A 16100-nucleotide genomic window follows, 5' to 3' on the forward strand; every position below is an offset into this window, starting at 1 on the left:
CTAGTATCAATTTACGATCCGCTAGGTCTAGTCAGTCCTTTATTTGTTAGGGGAAAACTGTTTCTCCAACAACTTTGGGAACAAGAGATTGGATGGGATGACGTGTTATGTAAGGAAAAGGCTAAAGAAGCGCGAGAACTGCTAGTAGAGTTGAAATCAGTCTGTGAGTTAACATTTCCGAGAGCAGCAGGAGTCAGAAGATCCGAACTCCACATATTCACCGATGCCAGTAGTAGGGCATACGGTGCTGTAGCGTATGTCAGAGATAAAGAAAGTAACGTAAGATTACTCGCCAGCAAAATGAGAATCACTCTGAAAGGGATGCTCAAAATCACCATCCCTAAATTAGAACTTTTAGCTTTGCTGCTAGGTTTTAGGCTAGCGAAAACGATTAAAGGGCTAATAGAGCCGCAAGAGATTAGTATCTGGTCAGATAGCAAGTTGCATTAGCATGGGTGGCATCCCGGATGCCAAGGACAACAAAAATATCTTTATATCTAACCGTGTGGCAGAAGTTGTTTTTCTCCGCAAGATTTGTGATTTCAGATTGAAGTATGTGCCCAGCAAACAGAATCCTGCTGATGTCTTGTCTAGGGGCGCAACAATCCAGCAATTGCAGCAGAATCCCCTTTGGCGCCAGGGTCCAGAGTTCTTGGGAATCCCAGGAGAGCCTGTTCCCTTCAAAGAGGAAGATCTAACAAATATCAGAACCGTGGTGGTAGCGGCGGTGCAGGAACTGAGGGAAGAAACAAGGTCTATTTCCCAGGAGGGATATGGGGACTACTACTCAGGGAGGTTGAGTTCCGAATTTTGATTAGAGTAAACCAGAATTAGTGTTATAGTTTGCAAAAGTGAAAAGGGATCCTTTTCGAGTTCTTGTCTTATTAGAACAAAAATTCTATTTACCTACTGTGTATGCATATTTGGAGGGTGAGGTCAGACCCTCTCGTGAGATATTGAATTTTGTGAGGCAATTAAGTCTAATAATAGTAGACAAATTGATTTGCACTAGGGGACGAGTGTCCCAAATTGAAGAGATGAATCATTTAATTCTTTTTACCGCTAAGAGACACTTAGTCAGAGCATACTTAAAGTTATTTGCATTGTTTGCACCTCCATTGTAATGTCAATACGCTAATGGCGATTTTTCGACAGAAATGGGACGCCGGGCCTGAGGTCAATTGCTAAGCAAGTTGTACGGAAGTGTCCAGAATGCTTGCTAGCATTCCAACCGCTGATGAGACAACCACCACCACCCCCCCTGCCGAAGGAAAGGATCACCTTGCAGAAACCATTTGCCGCAGTCGGCGTGGCCACACCACAGCCATACAAACCGAAACGCGACCAGGCTATATCCTCCTCGTGACATGCATGGCCACCAGGGCCGTGTATTTAGATTTCAGCCCCTCCTTGGATGCGGAGGAATTTGTTCTGCTACTTCGAAGATTCAGTGCTACGCATGGAGCCCTGACCATAATCACTTCTGATAACCACCAAACGTTCAAGATGGCCAGCAACCTCCTTCAGGGACTTTATGAAGAGGATGAAGTCCAGCAGTTCCTGAGGAGGACTGGCGTAGAATGGCGATTTCAAACACCCCGTGCGCTGTGGAAAGGCGGTTTTTTCGAGCGTCTGATTGGTGTCACAAAACGTGCTCTTCAGATAGCCCTCGGGAGAAAAAAGTATCTCCCGGAGGCGGCCCACGTATTAACACTCTAGTGAAAGAGGCGGAGGCGGTAGTGAATAATAGGCCCGTTGATGTATAGCGGTGACAAGTGCGAGGACGAGGTCCTTACCCCCTCTCATTTAGTGTGAGGTCACTTAATTAACTTAATGGCACCTGTTTTGCCAGATGACCTTAATGCTACCTTCACCTCCCGGAGGCTACGAGATCGATATCGTAAACTAACAAACACTTTGAAAGCCTTCCGAGAGAGGTGGAGGAAGGAGTACCTGGAGTGCCCTAAGAGCCCGACACAATTGTCGTCTGGGGAACCCACCAAGCTGCACCCCGGAGACATCGTGTTTGTAAAGCAAAGAAAATCAAAAGCGGGCAACGTGGCCCCTTGGACGCATCATGGAGACATACCCGGACGACGATGCTTTGTTGCGCTCGGCCAAGGTATTGTTCGAAGATGTTGAGTCCCCTGCGTGCTGTCAGCCCCTTTGGTTCCTTCCCCTGGAACTTGCCCCCTCAGATGACGATGATGGCGTTGGAGACGAACGGCGTGATGGTGTGTGACGATGACAGCAATGAAGAGTTCCGAGACGAGGGAGCGTACAGCCCAGCAGTAGGTGTTCCAGGAAATGTTGTGACGTCTGGGGACGACCAAGGGATGGCACTGGCTGCAACATCCGAACAACCAGCCACCAAGATCTTGAGTGACAAAGACGCTGACGATATTGGTAACGAATCGAGCGATACCAATACGGTAAGTGAGAGTGCTGAAGTGAATGATACTGAGGTATTGAGTGGTAGTGACGTTGACGTTCAGTTAGGCAGACCAAGACGTTCTGCACGCCCTTTGAGAAAGGCTGCTGCTAAGCAGCGCGAGTTGATGAAGCGCTTAATGGAAAGCGAATATTTATAAGTTATAGCTAGAAACAGTGAAAGAAAACAGGAAGGTCCCTTATTCTGGTAGGCAGGGAGGGTGGACCCAAGTAAGTGTAGGTGAGTTGAATCCTCATAGGAATGGGAAAGGTGCGTCGGGTTAGCGTAAGGAAGTGGGAGCCCCCTCTTGTGCAAACAAGTCGAGCATTGTGCAGAGGTAGCCCCCACCCTCAAAGTAAATTACGAAAAATGTATATGAGTAGTTGTAGAGAAGTGAAAGCGTTTTGAGGGCATGTGTCCCGTGAAAGAGTACATTCTAAATCAGTGGTAATCTGTTTCCTTAAAGGCAAGTGGCCTGTCTATCCGATTAATGCTTGTTGATTATCGAAGGCGAGTAGCCTAGAATAACATGCGTGTTGCATGAAGATTATTGAAGATGAAGAGCTTAATATAGAAGTTTCTCTTGCATGCTGTATTGCATTTTGAGGCGAGTGCCTAAAGTCTATGCTTGTTGCATACAAAGTTGTACATACATGACTGTTTCCTTTTTCATGCCATTGATTGAGTGAAGGCAGAATACCTTATGAGAGTATATTCATGTTTCCTTGATCGTAAATTTACATTTATGCTTTTCATCTTATTGCAGGCCCATTGCCTATTAAGTTTCTGTGCTGATTCATGTCTACCTTATGTGTATGGGTACATTTATGTATATATCTGCCATTGATGTTTTATTTGTATATGACATTGATTACCCCGGGTGTAATGTTGATGTATAATTTCTTTGACATGTCATGTTTTTTTGTGTACTCTGTAAGAGTCGCTGTGGAGCGCTACGCAGCGAGCCTGACTGAGTAGTGTAGGAGTGGTTACTCCCCCCCCCGAGCTCAGTCTTTCCTGAATTGTCCAACATTTCAACACCCCATACTTCGGGTGTGGAGTATGTCGTGAATTTCGAACTGATCATTCGAAATCCCCGCCATTTAACTTCACAAGTGTTGCGTTAAATTGGGGCAAGACTGAGGGATCTCGCGGGCGATTCATTGAACAGAAAGCTGTCCAATACACGACAGTTTAAGACGCAATTCCTAAATGCATGGCGGGGAAGGAGCGCGTCTTATAGTAAAGAAGACGTTATGAATTTTTCAATTAATAAATATAATTTTGCTAATCACGAGTACGAGATAAATTATCTATGTAGAGATTTGGAGCCAAGGACTCCGTAGCCATTCAAGAATTTGCAGATTACGGCCTTCAGCCAGAACTTTAAGTCAATTCCTTGATCTTAAATGATAACGTAACTGTCATATTTCACATTCAAGAGTAAAATAGATTTAGTGATATCCGTAATGTCGAAATAAACGATGATTCCCGCCTGAATTACAAGGATTCTGTAGTTCACGCGGGAAAGCGTAAGTTTCTTTTGAAGAAGGGCGAAGCGACGCTTCATTCCTGCCCAGAACCTGAACCGTGTAAGTACCGTGAAATTTGTGTGTCTCTCAATTCTCCGACTCCCAGCCATCGCCATGCTAGGTCGAATTCCGTCGTAACAGTAAGTTAACTTTATCCACGTGTATATGTGCCATCCCGGCGATGAGGGACTCGATTTATGCAGCAAACGAAAGCTGCCAGTGCAAGAATGTTATTTGTTTGTGATACTGAGTCAATGGGTCTCGTATTGTGCAGATTTTTCGTCCAGTTGTAGAATTAGTGCTTTACAAGCACGTGACATCAAAGACCCTATGTGCTACCACATAAAAAGTCCATGAGAATTTTCAAGTTACTTGAATTAAATTGGTGAGTGCAGTAAGAAACTGCGTGTACTGTGGAATTCTGCTAGGAACTTTAGTTTCGGTGTACTGTAATGTATTTAAATGTTTATTTTTTCGTAATAAAACTGTTTTGTTGACCAAATTTTATTGTATCTCACCCTACGAGTTTTAGAGTGCGCGCCTCCTCAAGGCCTTGTCATCGGCCCAGAACATCCGGGCACGAATCATAAAAAAAAAAAAAAAAAAAAAAAATAATAATAAAAGTCGAAGAAAATCCCGACAAAATGTCTGATCATTAAATTGGTACAAACTGATTTTAAACTATAGAATCATTAACGACAATCTGGGTTACTGTCCTCCAAGGCTAAAAAGTTGACAATTCAATCAGTTACTATATACATTTTTGACCCTCGGAAGGGTTTGATAAGAATTGTATTCCTAACTTGCATCAGTATATCCTCGAGTGAAAATGGAGTTCAAATATTAACTAGATTGAAATCCGCTTATATAAATGACCGGTTTCACATTCAAGCGAAAATTCCTAGAAAGTAGCAGTTTCTCATAGATAAGCTTTCCTATCTTAACTTCTACTGTCTGAAGCAAATCATGGAAGCTGATTTTATTTTTTTTCTATCTAGGCTATAAGCACCTTCTGTCCCACCTTCCAAGGGTATGTAACCTTAAAAGGCCCGTCCACACGGTGAGCTTTGCCCGACGAACTTTGTTCGATGTGACGTCAGAAGCGGGAAACGTCTGAACCTTATCCACTGTTTCTCCGCAAAATTAGCCACAGCCAAAATAAATTAAAATGGTGCACCAGTTTCTCGCCACTACAATGCATCATAGTAACAAAAACACCACGAGTAATACGTTAGCTAATCTTCCTTTAAAATCGTTAAAATTGAGCTAATTCTTCTGCAATGGCAAATAAAATCAAAGTCGAGAAAACACAAAGTTTGGGGACACTCCCAATATAAACAACCAGTAATCAGCTTACATTTCTAAGTTACTCCTTCATCTGTGGAAAATCTTTTTTCGAGGATAACATCTGATTGTTTTTGCTTTGGTAGTGAATCACTTGCTATATTTAATACTGGAGTGCTGACCCAGAGAGTTCCTGTTGATTATTGGACTTAAATTAGTATTCTTAAGCACTAAGCTCATTTGTGTTGAATTATTTTAATGCAGTTGTGTTACTGCAAATAGTAATTTGAATGCTTTCAAATTTATGAATTACAAAAGCCTATTGGTGACGCAAGCAAGGATAATGCAGCAGATTAAAAGACGACTAATAATAAAATGAAAAATTTAGGCAAGCAACCTATTCAAATGAATTTCAAGATTCACTGTCCTTAAACAGGAACAATAAGGTTTTGCTAATGAAGTCAGCGGCAACTAAAAACACTGAACTGTTGCCTCGAAAATCATATTTCATATTTTGATAACCAAATAGGTTATGGGGTGCCAGCGAAATTGAGAGAGAGAGAGAGAGAGAGAGAGAGAGAGAGAGAGAGAGAGAGATGACGAGAGAGAGAGATAGAGAGAGAGAGAGAGAGAGAAGAGAGAGAGAGAGAGAGAGTTTTGACGAGGGTTTTCATCAAAAATATGAAATTACACACAGAATAACATGCATAACCAGTTGAGAATAGTTGAGGTATGAAGAGCTTCGTGTATTTATTTCTAGATTATTTTTATAACTGCTTTAAGTTCACAAATTATCCTACAGTTTTAGGCCAGCGCAAGCCCATCAAGAATTAAGCAGCGTGGAAAAAAAATCTGCTTCTGAAAATGACAAGTATGCTTTTGAATACAGAAGCATAGAAGACTGCATCTGGGAAGCGTAAAAGACTGGGTCTGGACAGAAGCGTGAAAGTTTCTCCTGAACAAAAGAAACGTGAAAGTTTCACCTGAACAAAAGTGATAAAGTTTGCACCTGACCAAAAGTGTTAACAGTTTTCATCTGAACAAAAGAAGTGGTAAAGTTTGCACCTGCAACAAAAGCGTTAAAGTTTTCACCTGACAAAAGTGGTAAAGTTTGCACCTGACCAAAAGTGTTAACAGTTTTCATCTGAACAAAAGAAGTGGTAAAGTTTGCACCTGAACAAAAGCGTTAAAGTTTTCACCTGAACAAAAGTGGTAAAGTTTGCACCTGACCAAAAGTGTTAAAAGTTTTCATCTGAACAACAGAAGTGGTAAAGTTTGCACCTGGCAACAAAAAGAAAGATGGTAAAGTTTGCACCTGGAACAAGAACAGCCGGGGAAAGTTTGCACCTGAAACAAAGAAACGCGGGAAAGCAAGTTTGCACCTGACCAAAAGAAGTGGGAAAGTTTGCACCTGAACAAGAACAGCGGGAAAGTTTGACCTGACCAAAAGAAGCGGGAAAGTTTGCACCTGAACAAGAGAAGCGGGAAAGTTTGCACCTGAACAAGAGAAGCGGGAAAGTTTGCACCTGAAACAAGAGAACGGGAAAGTTTTGACCTGACCAAAAGAAGCGGGAAAAGTTTCGCACTGAACAAGAGAAAGCGGAAAGTTTGCACCTGACAAGAGAAGCGGGAAAGTTTGCACCTGAACAAGAGAAGCGGGAAAGTTTGCACCTGAACAAGAACAGCGGGAAAGTTTGACCTGACCAAAAGAAGCGGGAAAGTTTGCACCTGAACAAGAGAAGCGGGAAAGTTTGCACCTGAACAAGAGAAGCGTGAAAAAGTTTGCACTGAACAAGAGAAAGCGGGAAAGTTTGCACCTGAACAAGAGAAGCGGGAAAGTTTGCACCTGAACAAGAGAAGCGGGAAAGTTTGCACCTGAACAAGAGAAGCGGGAAAGTTTGCACCTGAACAAGAGAAGCGGGAAAGTTTGCACCTGAACAAAGAAGCGTGAAAGTTTGCACCTGAACAAGAGAAGCGGGAAAGTTTTCACCTGAAACAAGAGAAGCGGGAAAAGTTTGCACCCTGAAAAACGAGAAGCGGGAAAAGTTTGAAAAAAAAAAAAAAAAAAAACCTGACCAAAAGGAAGCGGGAAAAGTTTGCACCTGGGAACAAGAGAAGCGGGAAAGTTTGCACCTGAACAAGAGAAGCGGGAAAGTTTGACCTGAAAAAACCGAAAAGAGCGGGCAAAAGAAATTTGCACTGAACAAGAGAAGGGGAAAAGAGTTGCACCTGAACAAGAGAACGGGAAAGTTTGCACCTGAACAAGAGAGCAAAGAGGGGAAACTGACAAAAGATTTCGTGAAAGTTTTCATCTGGACGAGAGAAGCGTGAAAGTTTGGACCCGAACAAAAGCGGGAAAGTTGCCTCTGGACGAGAGAAGCAGGAAGAACCACCTCTAAACAGAAGAGGGGCATTTCACGAGAAATTAGTTTCCACTTATTTGACACCAACTCGGCTACAAAATCAGGATACTGATGTTAAAACTAACATTCACGTAATTCTGAATGTTCATAAAATTACCGAAATCCTATAATGAACATGTAAGTAACTCATGAGGGGGAAATTCTGCAGGAATATTTACTATCTGACGCAGGTCAATTTGGTTAAAGAGGAAGATAGTTCTTGGCTGATTTATAAAATTTAGAAATATAAAAAAAATTAGCATTTCCGAACTGAATTACGTGACTGAGTCAAAGGATTTCAACATCAAACGCGGCGTAACGTCGAGTTTATAAAGCTTGTGAACTGGGGACAGTTGCACTATTTGAAGACTTGCATGAAAAACCCCATTTTTTGGTACTTTAGTTACTAATGGATGATTAATTTTTAAAATCAAAATCATATTTCACATAACTAAGCCTAAATTTTCGTATTATAAAAATACTTTGCTCAATGTATATGAATTTAAGGTGAAAAATGCAGTAAAATAAATGAGCAGAGGTGGTGCCCCTGTCACCTAAAAAAAGAAAAGAAAAAAAAAGCGCCAGTTAGGAAAAAAAATTCACTGCAAACAGGATTGCTTTGAAAATTAAAAGCTGATAATTTGAAATGTCTTCGCTTCTCCATTAATGTAAGAAACTAACCTTAACCAAAATTAAACCAGCTAACACAAAATGCCATGGATATGACAAACGTCATAGCAAACTAGATGTCTGAAGTATCGCGTGACATTCAGCTGCAACAATTGTATAGCAAACTCGAGGTCTGCTGTATCTTGAACATTCATCAGCTGCCACCAAAGCAATCTAGATACTTGAAGCATCTCGGGACATTCAGCTGCAACCACCATATAGCGAACTGGAGGTCTGAATTATCTCGAACATCCATCAGCAGCCACCATAGCAAACTAGAGTGTTTGAAGCATCTCGTGACATTGAGCTTAACTGGAGGTCTGAAGTATCTTGAACATTATCAGCAGCGACCATAGCAAGCTAAAATGTTTTAAGTATCTCTGGACATTCAGCTGCAACCACCATACCTCGAGCTGGATGTCTGAAATATCTTGAACGTTCATATTGGCAGCCACAGTAGCAAACTGGAGTGTTTGAAGTATCTCGTGACATTCAGCTGCAACATCCTTATCAAACTGGAGGTCTTTTAGTTTCTTTAACATTCCTGGAATGAGCAAGCAAATTTAAATTTAGTTAGAACATTCCCAAGAATTTATTTTACTACAAAGTGTTTTTGCAATAAAAACTGATTATTCGTTAATTTAATCTTTTCATACCTTCACGTGTTTAAAGAGAATGGCACACAGAAGTAGGAAGGTTAATTAATCTTCATGTAAAGGCAACCATTTTGTAAATTTACTTAGTGATGACACATGCTACATCAATGAAACCCTCTGACTTGCTGGTTGCAGTGGTGTGTACGTATAGTCGTGTCCATATGTTATAGGGACATGAATACAAAAAGCTTTGTTATATAAGGAATATACTATTGAAAAGTAAAAAAAAAATGCAGAAGTTTCTGATTCCAAATTACATGGGCATGGGCAGCAAAGCTCCTGCTGGAGGCGAAATGTGTGTATTCTTCTCGGCTCTCGAGCTAAGATTATTAGGGCTAATTCCAACGTAGAGGACTCGACAATCACCCCCAGGTGAGTTTGTACTGCACGCAAGAATGCGGTTCATCGGGCAATTTGTCTATGATTATAAGGTAAAATTTCTGAATGCTGTTTTTTTTTTTAACTGATCTTGACTACACTGCAATAAAAATTGCTGCATGTACCGTTTATGATTCCAAATAAATTTACCAGCCTTTACACATACAGGATTCGGACAATTCAAAGGTTCTTAAATCATACAAAATCCCCGGATAAACTGCGTTCTTCCGTCTGCTATATACCTCCAAGGCCCCTGAGGTGAATTAACTGCTCTGAAGACAAAGAAAACTTCAGCATTGGGGAACATCTTGAGTCCTGTACACAGACATGGTCAATTTTAAATTACTGGAGGACTTTAGGCACGTTGAAGCCATGTTACCTTCTGAATTATGCTGTTTGCAAAGGACTCGGGCTCTCGTTGGGAAGCAACTAGTACTACCCAAGTTTTTCAAGACAATAGGAAATTTAATTAATGTTGGGGTGTTTTGTTCTAGGATGAAGGGTAAGATTCTTCAGGAACTACAGTAATTAAAGTATTAATAAGAAACAGATTGTCAGTTTAGAACGTCAACTGCTATTTGTAACAAATTTTAAGACAGTAGCTTGCGAATTCATTGAGGACCTAAGAATACTAATATAGAATTTTGCCTTGGTATTTTCTAATAAGCTTTGCTAAACAGGAATATTCAATAATATATAATTACGGATGTTTCAAGACTTTGATATCACCCCTATGGGAATAATAGCTAAATAAATTTTGTAATGGTATTGGAGGTTTAGTCTTTTCCCAAATTGAAATACTCAAGTTACTTATAACACTTTTCAAGTTGGGCAAGAAATTTCCGTTAGTTGATTAAAGGGGTTTTCGGGGTCGTTATCTATGACTAATATTTCTTGGGGGGTCATTATTTTTTATATATATTTAGTCTTATTCGTGTTTTTACGTTAACCCCCACCGGGCTTTTTAACCTCGTTGGTCACTTATTTAGCTAAACTCCGAAAATACTGTACTAGGCTTTTCAGTTCTGTATTACAGGCTAACAAGCAGAGATTTTAAAAAAATATTTTAGTAATTTTTTACTCATATCAAGGAAAGCTTGACTGTGATTCCAGTAAAAAATAAGTATACAATAAGCCTTATTTGAAGGCGATTGTGATCTGACATGAATGAGAATGGAATAAATTCCATTAAGTTTCATAATGATTACATCCAACAATTGAACGAACACTATTCCAAACGAAGTTTACAATATTGACAGTACAGGATTTGGTACTAGACAAGTTATCATTTATCAGAATCTAAAATAGACTGATGGGTGGCCGGTAATAAAGTCACGGGGAAGAAAAGTAACAGAAAAGGTCATAGTAAAAGTCACAACTTTGGCTAGGAAAAAAGTCACATTAATCTACCGTCTTTTTGTTTGTTTTTACCGTAGTAATTCCCAACGCGCTTGCACTAAGCATGCCGCAAAGGTGGCTATATACCGTAATCAGACCCCGGGGGGGAGAGGGGTTACTATCTGGGAAAGATTAATTTGACCTTTTTTTCACCCTCTCTTTTTCTGTGACTTTACCTGGATTCGTCTGATGGTTCGTTTACAGCTAAAAGGTTGAATTTGGTCAGATTTTATTTTTATGGGGAAAGAACCTAAGTAATAATAGTTGAGATATTAGTTGTATATTTCTAACGCATTATACTAGTTATCAGGTTAGTGGGGTTTGGCAAGTCGTGATAACACTTGTGCTTTGGAAATCTAGTCTCTCTTCATATGGGATTTTTCCCCTCTACTGGTCACGCAAGTAGGGCTTACAGGATTTTAAATTTTAAGTCAATCAAAGTTGAGTCAGCTAGTTTATCCAAGAATTCCATGTAAGGTTCCAAGACATTTGAGAACAATAATTTCTAGGATGAAAAATACCTGCACAGACTTGGTGAAAATATAGATATTACTTCATAAACTCAGATGCTGGGCTTTTATAAATAAAAGGATACTTTTAATATTTTATTGGACATAGAATAACTAGTGCTAGTTACGTAGTTAGTCTGTCACAAATCAATGGCGTTTAGCTAAAGGGCAATAAACTTTGCTAGGCAGTTTGCATATAGATAGTGAAACTTAGCTGGCAAGTTTGCATGTAGGTGGTAGAAATTGCTAGAAAGTTTGCATAAAGCAGTTAACGTACTGAAGCATTCACAGCCTAGTACCAGGCTTTTAAAAGGCCTTTTATTAAACTAATAGGCCTGCATAGAATAGACTACAATGCAAAAAAAAAAAAAATCCCCACATATGTACTAATGCTATACCAAATCAGCATCAGAACAGTATACAATTATACCACAGGAGAAGTATGGATAGAGGATTAGAATACTCGGAAATTTTTTGACTGTAGTCGTAATATTTTTTATGAACCACTGACAAACGTTTGGTATTCGTTCAGTAACACTTGGATGGATTTTTTTTCTTTTCATTTTGGTCTTTCTTCTACATTATTGTGGTTGCATTAAGTTACACCTAGCATATAAATCAATTTGTAAATAAGTCACATTGAAAAAGATTCTTATGGAAAAAAAATTACCCAAAGCGTGGCTAGACTAGGTAAGTTATGTCAATTAAGATAAATTAACGATCAACTTTTTTATTCCATGTGTGAAGCTTTGATTATCTCGTATAAAACTGAATGATTAGAATTCTGAAATTTCCATGTACACAAGTTTAATCAAGAGGTTTGATTATCCACAAACACACTTTAGCACTTTATCAATTAAGAGACTCGAGCACTTCGGAGTCATGTGGCTTACACAATTTTCTTTTTAGATATAGTACTAGGTTAGTTTTCTGTGAAAAGTTTGTTGGTTATTTGGTCAAAACACACACATATAGTTTTTGAACTTTGCAGTGGGGAAATAATTTGGGGTCTGGCGTTCAATGTTCTGTTGATTAAGAATGGTACGGTGTTTTGGATGAAAATCTTCAAATATAGTATGCTAATTCGCGTGTACATTGCCACAGCCATAGCAAGTTGAAAATGCAGTGTTCTATTTTCAAGGATAACCTCAGCATAATTTTTGGCCTTACAAAATATGCAACTAACATTTTTCCCTTGATGTTAGGCTAGTGAAATAATGCCATAAACAAGTGAACAACTTGATTTTTACCACAAACTCTTTCAGGCATCACGGCTCTTCACGGAGTTGACAAAACCATCCTAGATGCAGCCAAGTCGGACTGTTTTGCTACCATGTCCATCCAACACAGCGGTAAGAAATTCGCCACCTTTTTTGTCCATTAGCCACACCTTGCTACATCAATGAAACCTTCAGACTCCTGGTTGCAGTGGTGTATAGCCTTGCCCATATGTGAAGGGGCACGAATCTCCAAAGGTTTGTTATATAAGGAATATCTTCAATATGTCTGAAAAGTTCAAATGATTTCTTCTTTGATAGGAATAATAGTCGGATACTAATCCGTTACGAATCTGACAGACCATGTTTGTTTAGAATAGAAATTTGCTGCTGTATTAACTTGTAATAGATCAAGGAGGCAACCTTGTGGGAACTCGAATAGTGCAATAATTGTTAGGATACAGGAAAAAAAACTTGGTCTTATGTTTTATAGAATCGTTTCGACTTAATAAAAATCATGATTATTTAAGACTTGAAATTAAAGTTAACACATTCTTATTACAATTAGGAGATAATGCAATTAGGAGCTAATAACCTAGGTAAAGTTGGCTAAAATGACATAAGATTGATAAAACTTTGAGTAACTTTTACTTTATCGAACAAATGTAGTACAGAAATGGTATCAAAATTTAATGAGGACCAAGTATCTTAATTCCTACAGATTCAGAAGGTAACATGGCTTCAACGTGCCTAAAGTCCTCCAGTAATTTAAAATTGACCATGTCCTGATATACAGGACTCAAGATGTTCCCCAATGCTGAAGTTTTCTTTGTCTTCAGAGCAGTTAATTCACCTCAGGGGCCTTGGAGGTATATAGCAGACGGAAGAACGCAGTTTATCCGGGGATTTTGTATGATTTAAGAACCTTTGAATTGTCCGAATCCTGTATGTGTAAAGGCTGGTAAATTTATTTGGAATCATAAACGGTACATGCAGCAATTTTTATTGCAGTGTAGTCAAGATCAGTTAAAAAAAAAAACAGCATTCAGAAATTTTACCTTATAATCATAGACAAATTGCCCGATGAACCGCATTCTTGCGTGCAGTACAAACTCACCTGGGGGTGATTGTCGAGTCCTCTACGTTGGAATTAGCCCTAATAATCTTAGCTCGAGAGCCGAGAAGAATACACACATTTCGCCTCCAGCAGGAGCTTTGCTGCCCATGCCCATGTAATTTGGAATCAGAAACTTCTGCATTTTTTTTTTACTTTTCAATAGTATATTCCTTATATAACAAAGCTTTTTGTATTCATGTCCCTATAACATATGGACACGACTATACGTACACACCACTGCAACCAGCAAGTCAGAGGGTTTCATTGATGTAGCATGTGTCATCACTAAGTAAATTTACAAAATGGTTGCCTTTACATGAAGATTAATTAACCTTCCTACTTCTGTGTGCCATTCTCTTTAAACACGTGAAGGTATGAAAAGATTAAATTAACGAATAATCAGTTTTTATTGCAAAAACACTTTGTAGTAAAATAAATTCTTGGGAATGTTCTAACTAAATTTAAATTTGCTTGCTCATTCCAGGAATGTTAAAGAAACTAAAAGACCTCCAGTTTGATAAGGATGTTGCAGCTGAATGTCACGAGATACTTCAAACACTCCAGTTTGCTACTGTGGCTGCCAATATGAACGTTCAAGATATTTCAGACATCCAGCTCGAGGTATGGTGGTTGCAGCTGAATGTCCAGAGATACTTAAAACATTTTAGCTTGCTATGGTCGCTGCTGATAATGTTCAAGATACTTCAGACCTCCAGTTAAGCTCAATGTCACGAGATGCTTCAAACACTCTAGTTTGCTATGGTGGCTGCTGATGGATGTTCGAGATAATTCAGACCTCCAGTTCGCTATATGGTGGTTGCAGCTGAATGTCCCGAGATGCTTCAAGTATCTAGATTGCTTTGGTGGCAGCTGATGAATGTTCAAGATACAGCAGACCTCGAGTTTGCTATACAATTGTTGCAGCTGAATGTCACGCGATACTTCAGACATCTAGTTTGCTATGGTGATTGCAAGTTCAAGATACAGCAGTACTATGTAGTTATTGCAGCTAACATTGCAGCTGAATGTCCCGAGATGCTTCTAACACTCCAGTTTGCTATGGTGACAGCTGATGAACGTTGAAGATACTTCAGACCTCCACTCGTTATGTAGATTTTGCAGCTGAATGTTACGAGATACTTCAGACACTCCAGTTTACTGTATGGTTGGTGCTGAATGTTGCGAGAAGCTTCAGTTCGATATGGCTGCTGAAGATTAATGTATTAAGAAACTACAGACATAACTAGTTTTCCTGCTGAATATCAAGAGTTGCTTCAAACACCCTATGATGGTTTGTTGCCGACACTGCTGCTTTAGACGCTTTACTTCATACGGTTGCTGGGACTCAATGTCCAAGGAACTTTAAACCATTTAGTTGTCTAGGGTTATTCCCACTGCTAAGCATAACTTCAGACACTCCAGTTCGTTGTTGCTGAATGTTTCTAAAAGAGACGTGACATTCAACACGAGCAACAGTAGTGAACTAGCATAAGATTTTAATAACAATCCAGTTTGCTTTGTTGATTGCTGCCAACACAGTTGCTTCTAACTCAAACTTGCTAAATTTCATACTGTTACTATTCCATTCCCCTGCCACTGTGTTTCACTACTTGTGTTGTCCTTCACACATGATTTTCCCTTGTTCTATATCCAATATTAATTTATTCTAATATCCCTAACATGACACTTTAGAATAAATTCTATCGCTGTTTCTTTGGTCTTCATCACTGGTTTTCCCCATTGCTGCTCTTCAAATATTCACAAGACTTGTTTCAAGTTATTCAAGCTTATTATTCTCTCTCTCTCTCTTTTTTTGGCATTCATGCTGTGTCCCCCATTCCGAACGAGACACGAGGCCTGTTAATGCTAGTCTCATTCTCTCTCGTTGTTATTGCTGGCCTATCAGTAATCTGCTTGATGTTGCTCCTTTTTCTATTCAAATCCACATTCTTCTTCTGTTGATGACTGACACAATCTCCCATGACTTTTTCTCCGTTGATGACTGACTCGATCTCCCATGACTTTTTCTCAAGTCATAGCTACATCAACATTTTTAGTTGACAGTATAATGGTGGTGCTGCTAGTGTTAATCATAACCCACTTGTTCTGCCTGAACATTCCAATTTTTCACGTAATACTGTCTTCATGTCACTACTGCTGGGTCTACCTTCAATCTGGTCATCTCTTGCATGCTGCTACATTCCCATTCACCTGTGACAAAGTAAAATATAAAAAAATATTAATCTTTTTGTTATAAGCTGTTTCAGCTATATTTGGAAGAATGCTGTTTATATAAATACAATGATCATGAACAAAAATATGGATTTTTTTTTATCACTGATAAATAGCAGATAACTGCCCTGTATGATCCAACAATCTTATCAACCCTGCATGGGGTAGCAAAAGAGCTTTGGTGCAAAAGCAATAATTGTAAATGTACACTGATTAGTACGTATTTAACATTTTCAAATGGCTAATATAATTTTCTGAGTTTTTTAGAACCTAAT

The 16100-nt window shown here is 39.3% G+C and overlaps 1 protein-coding gene across 1 annotated transcript in view; it reads left to right on the plus strand.

Annotated features, from left to right (window-relative positions):
* The window catches only part of LOC135201918 (uncharacterized), a 32125-nt gene extending 17449 nt beyond the window's left edge, over window positions 1-14676 (plus strand). Inside the window, exons 3-5 of the mRNA XM_064231215.1 lie at window positions 12525-12611; window positions 14078-14214; window positions 14518-14676. Coding sequence (XP_064087285.1) covers window positions 12525-12611; window positions 14078-14214; window positions 14518-14676 — 383 coding nt within the window. The remainder of the gene's footprint in view (window positions 1-12524; window positions 12612-14077; window positions 14215-14517) is intronic.
* The last annotated feature ends 1424 nt before the right edge of the window (window positions 14677-16100 follow it).

This window comes from Macrobrachium nipponense, chromosome 28 (assembly GCF_015104395.2).
Source record: "Macrobrachium nipponense isolate FS-2020 chromosome 28, ASM1510439v2, whole genome shotgun sequence".
NCBI lineage: Eukaryota > Metazoa > Arthropoda > Malacostraca > Decapoda > Palaemonidae > Macrobrachium > Macrobrachium nipponense.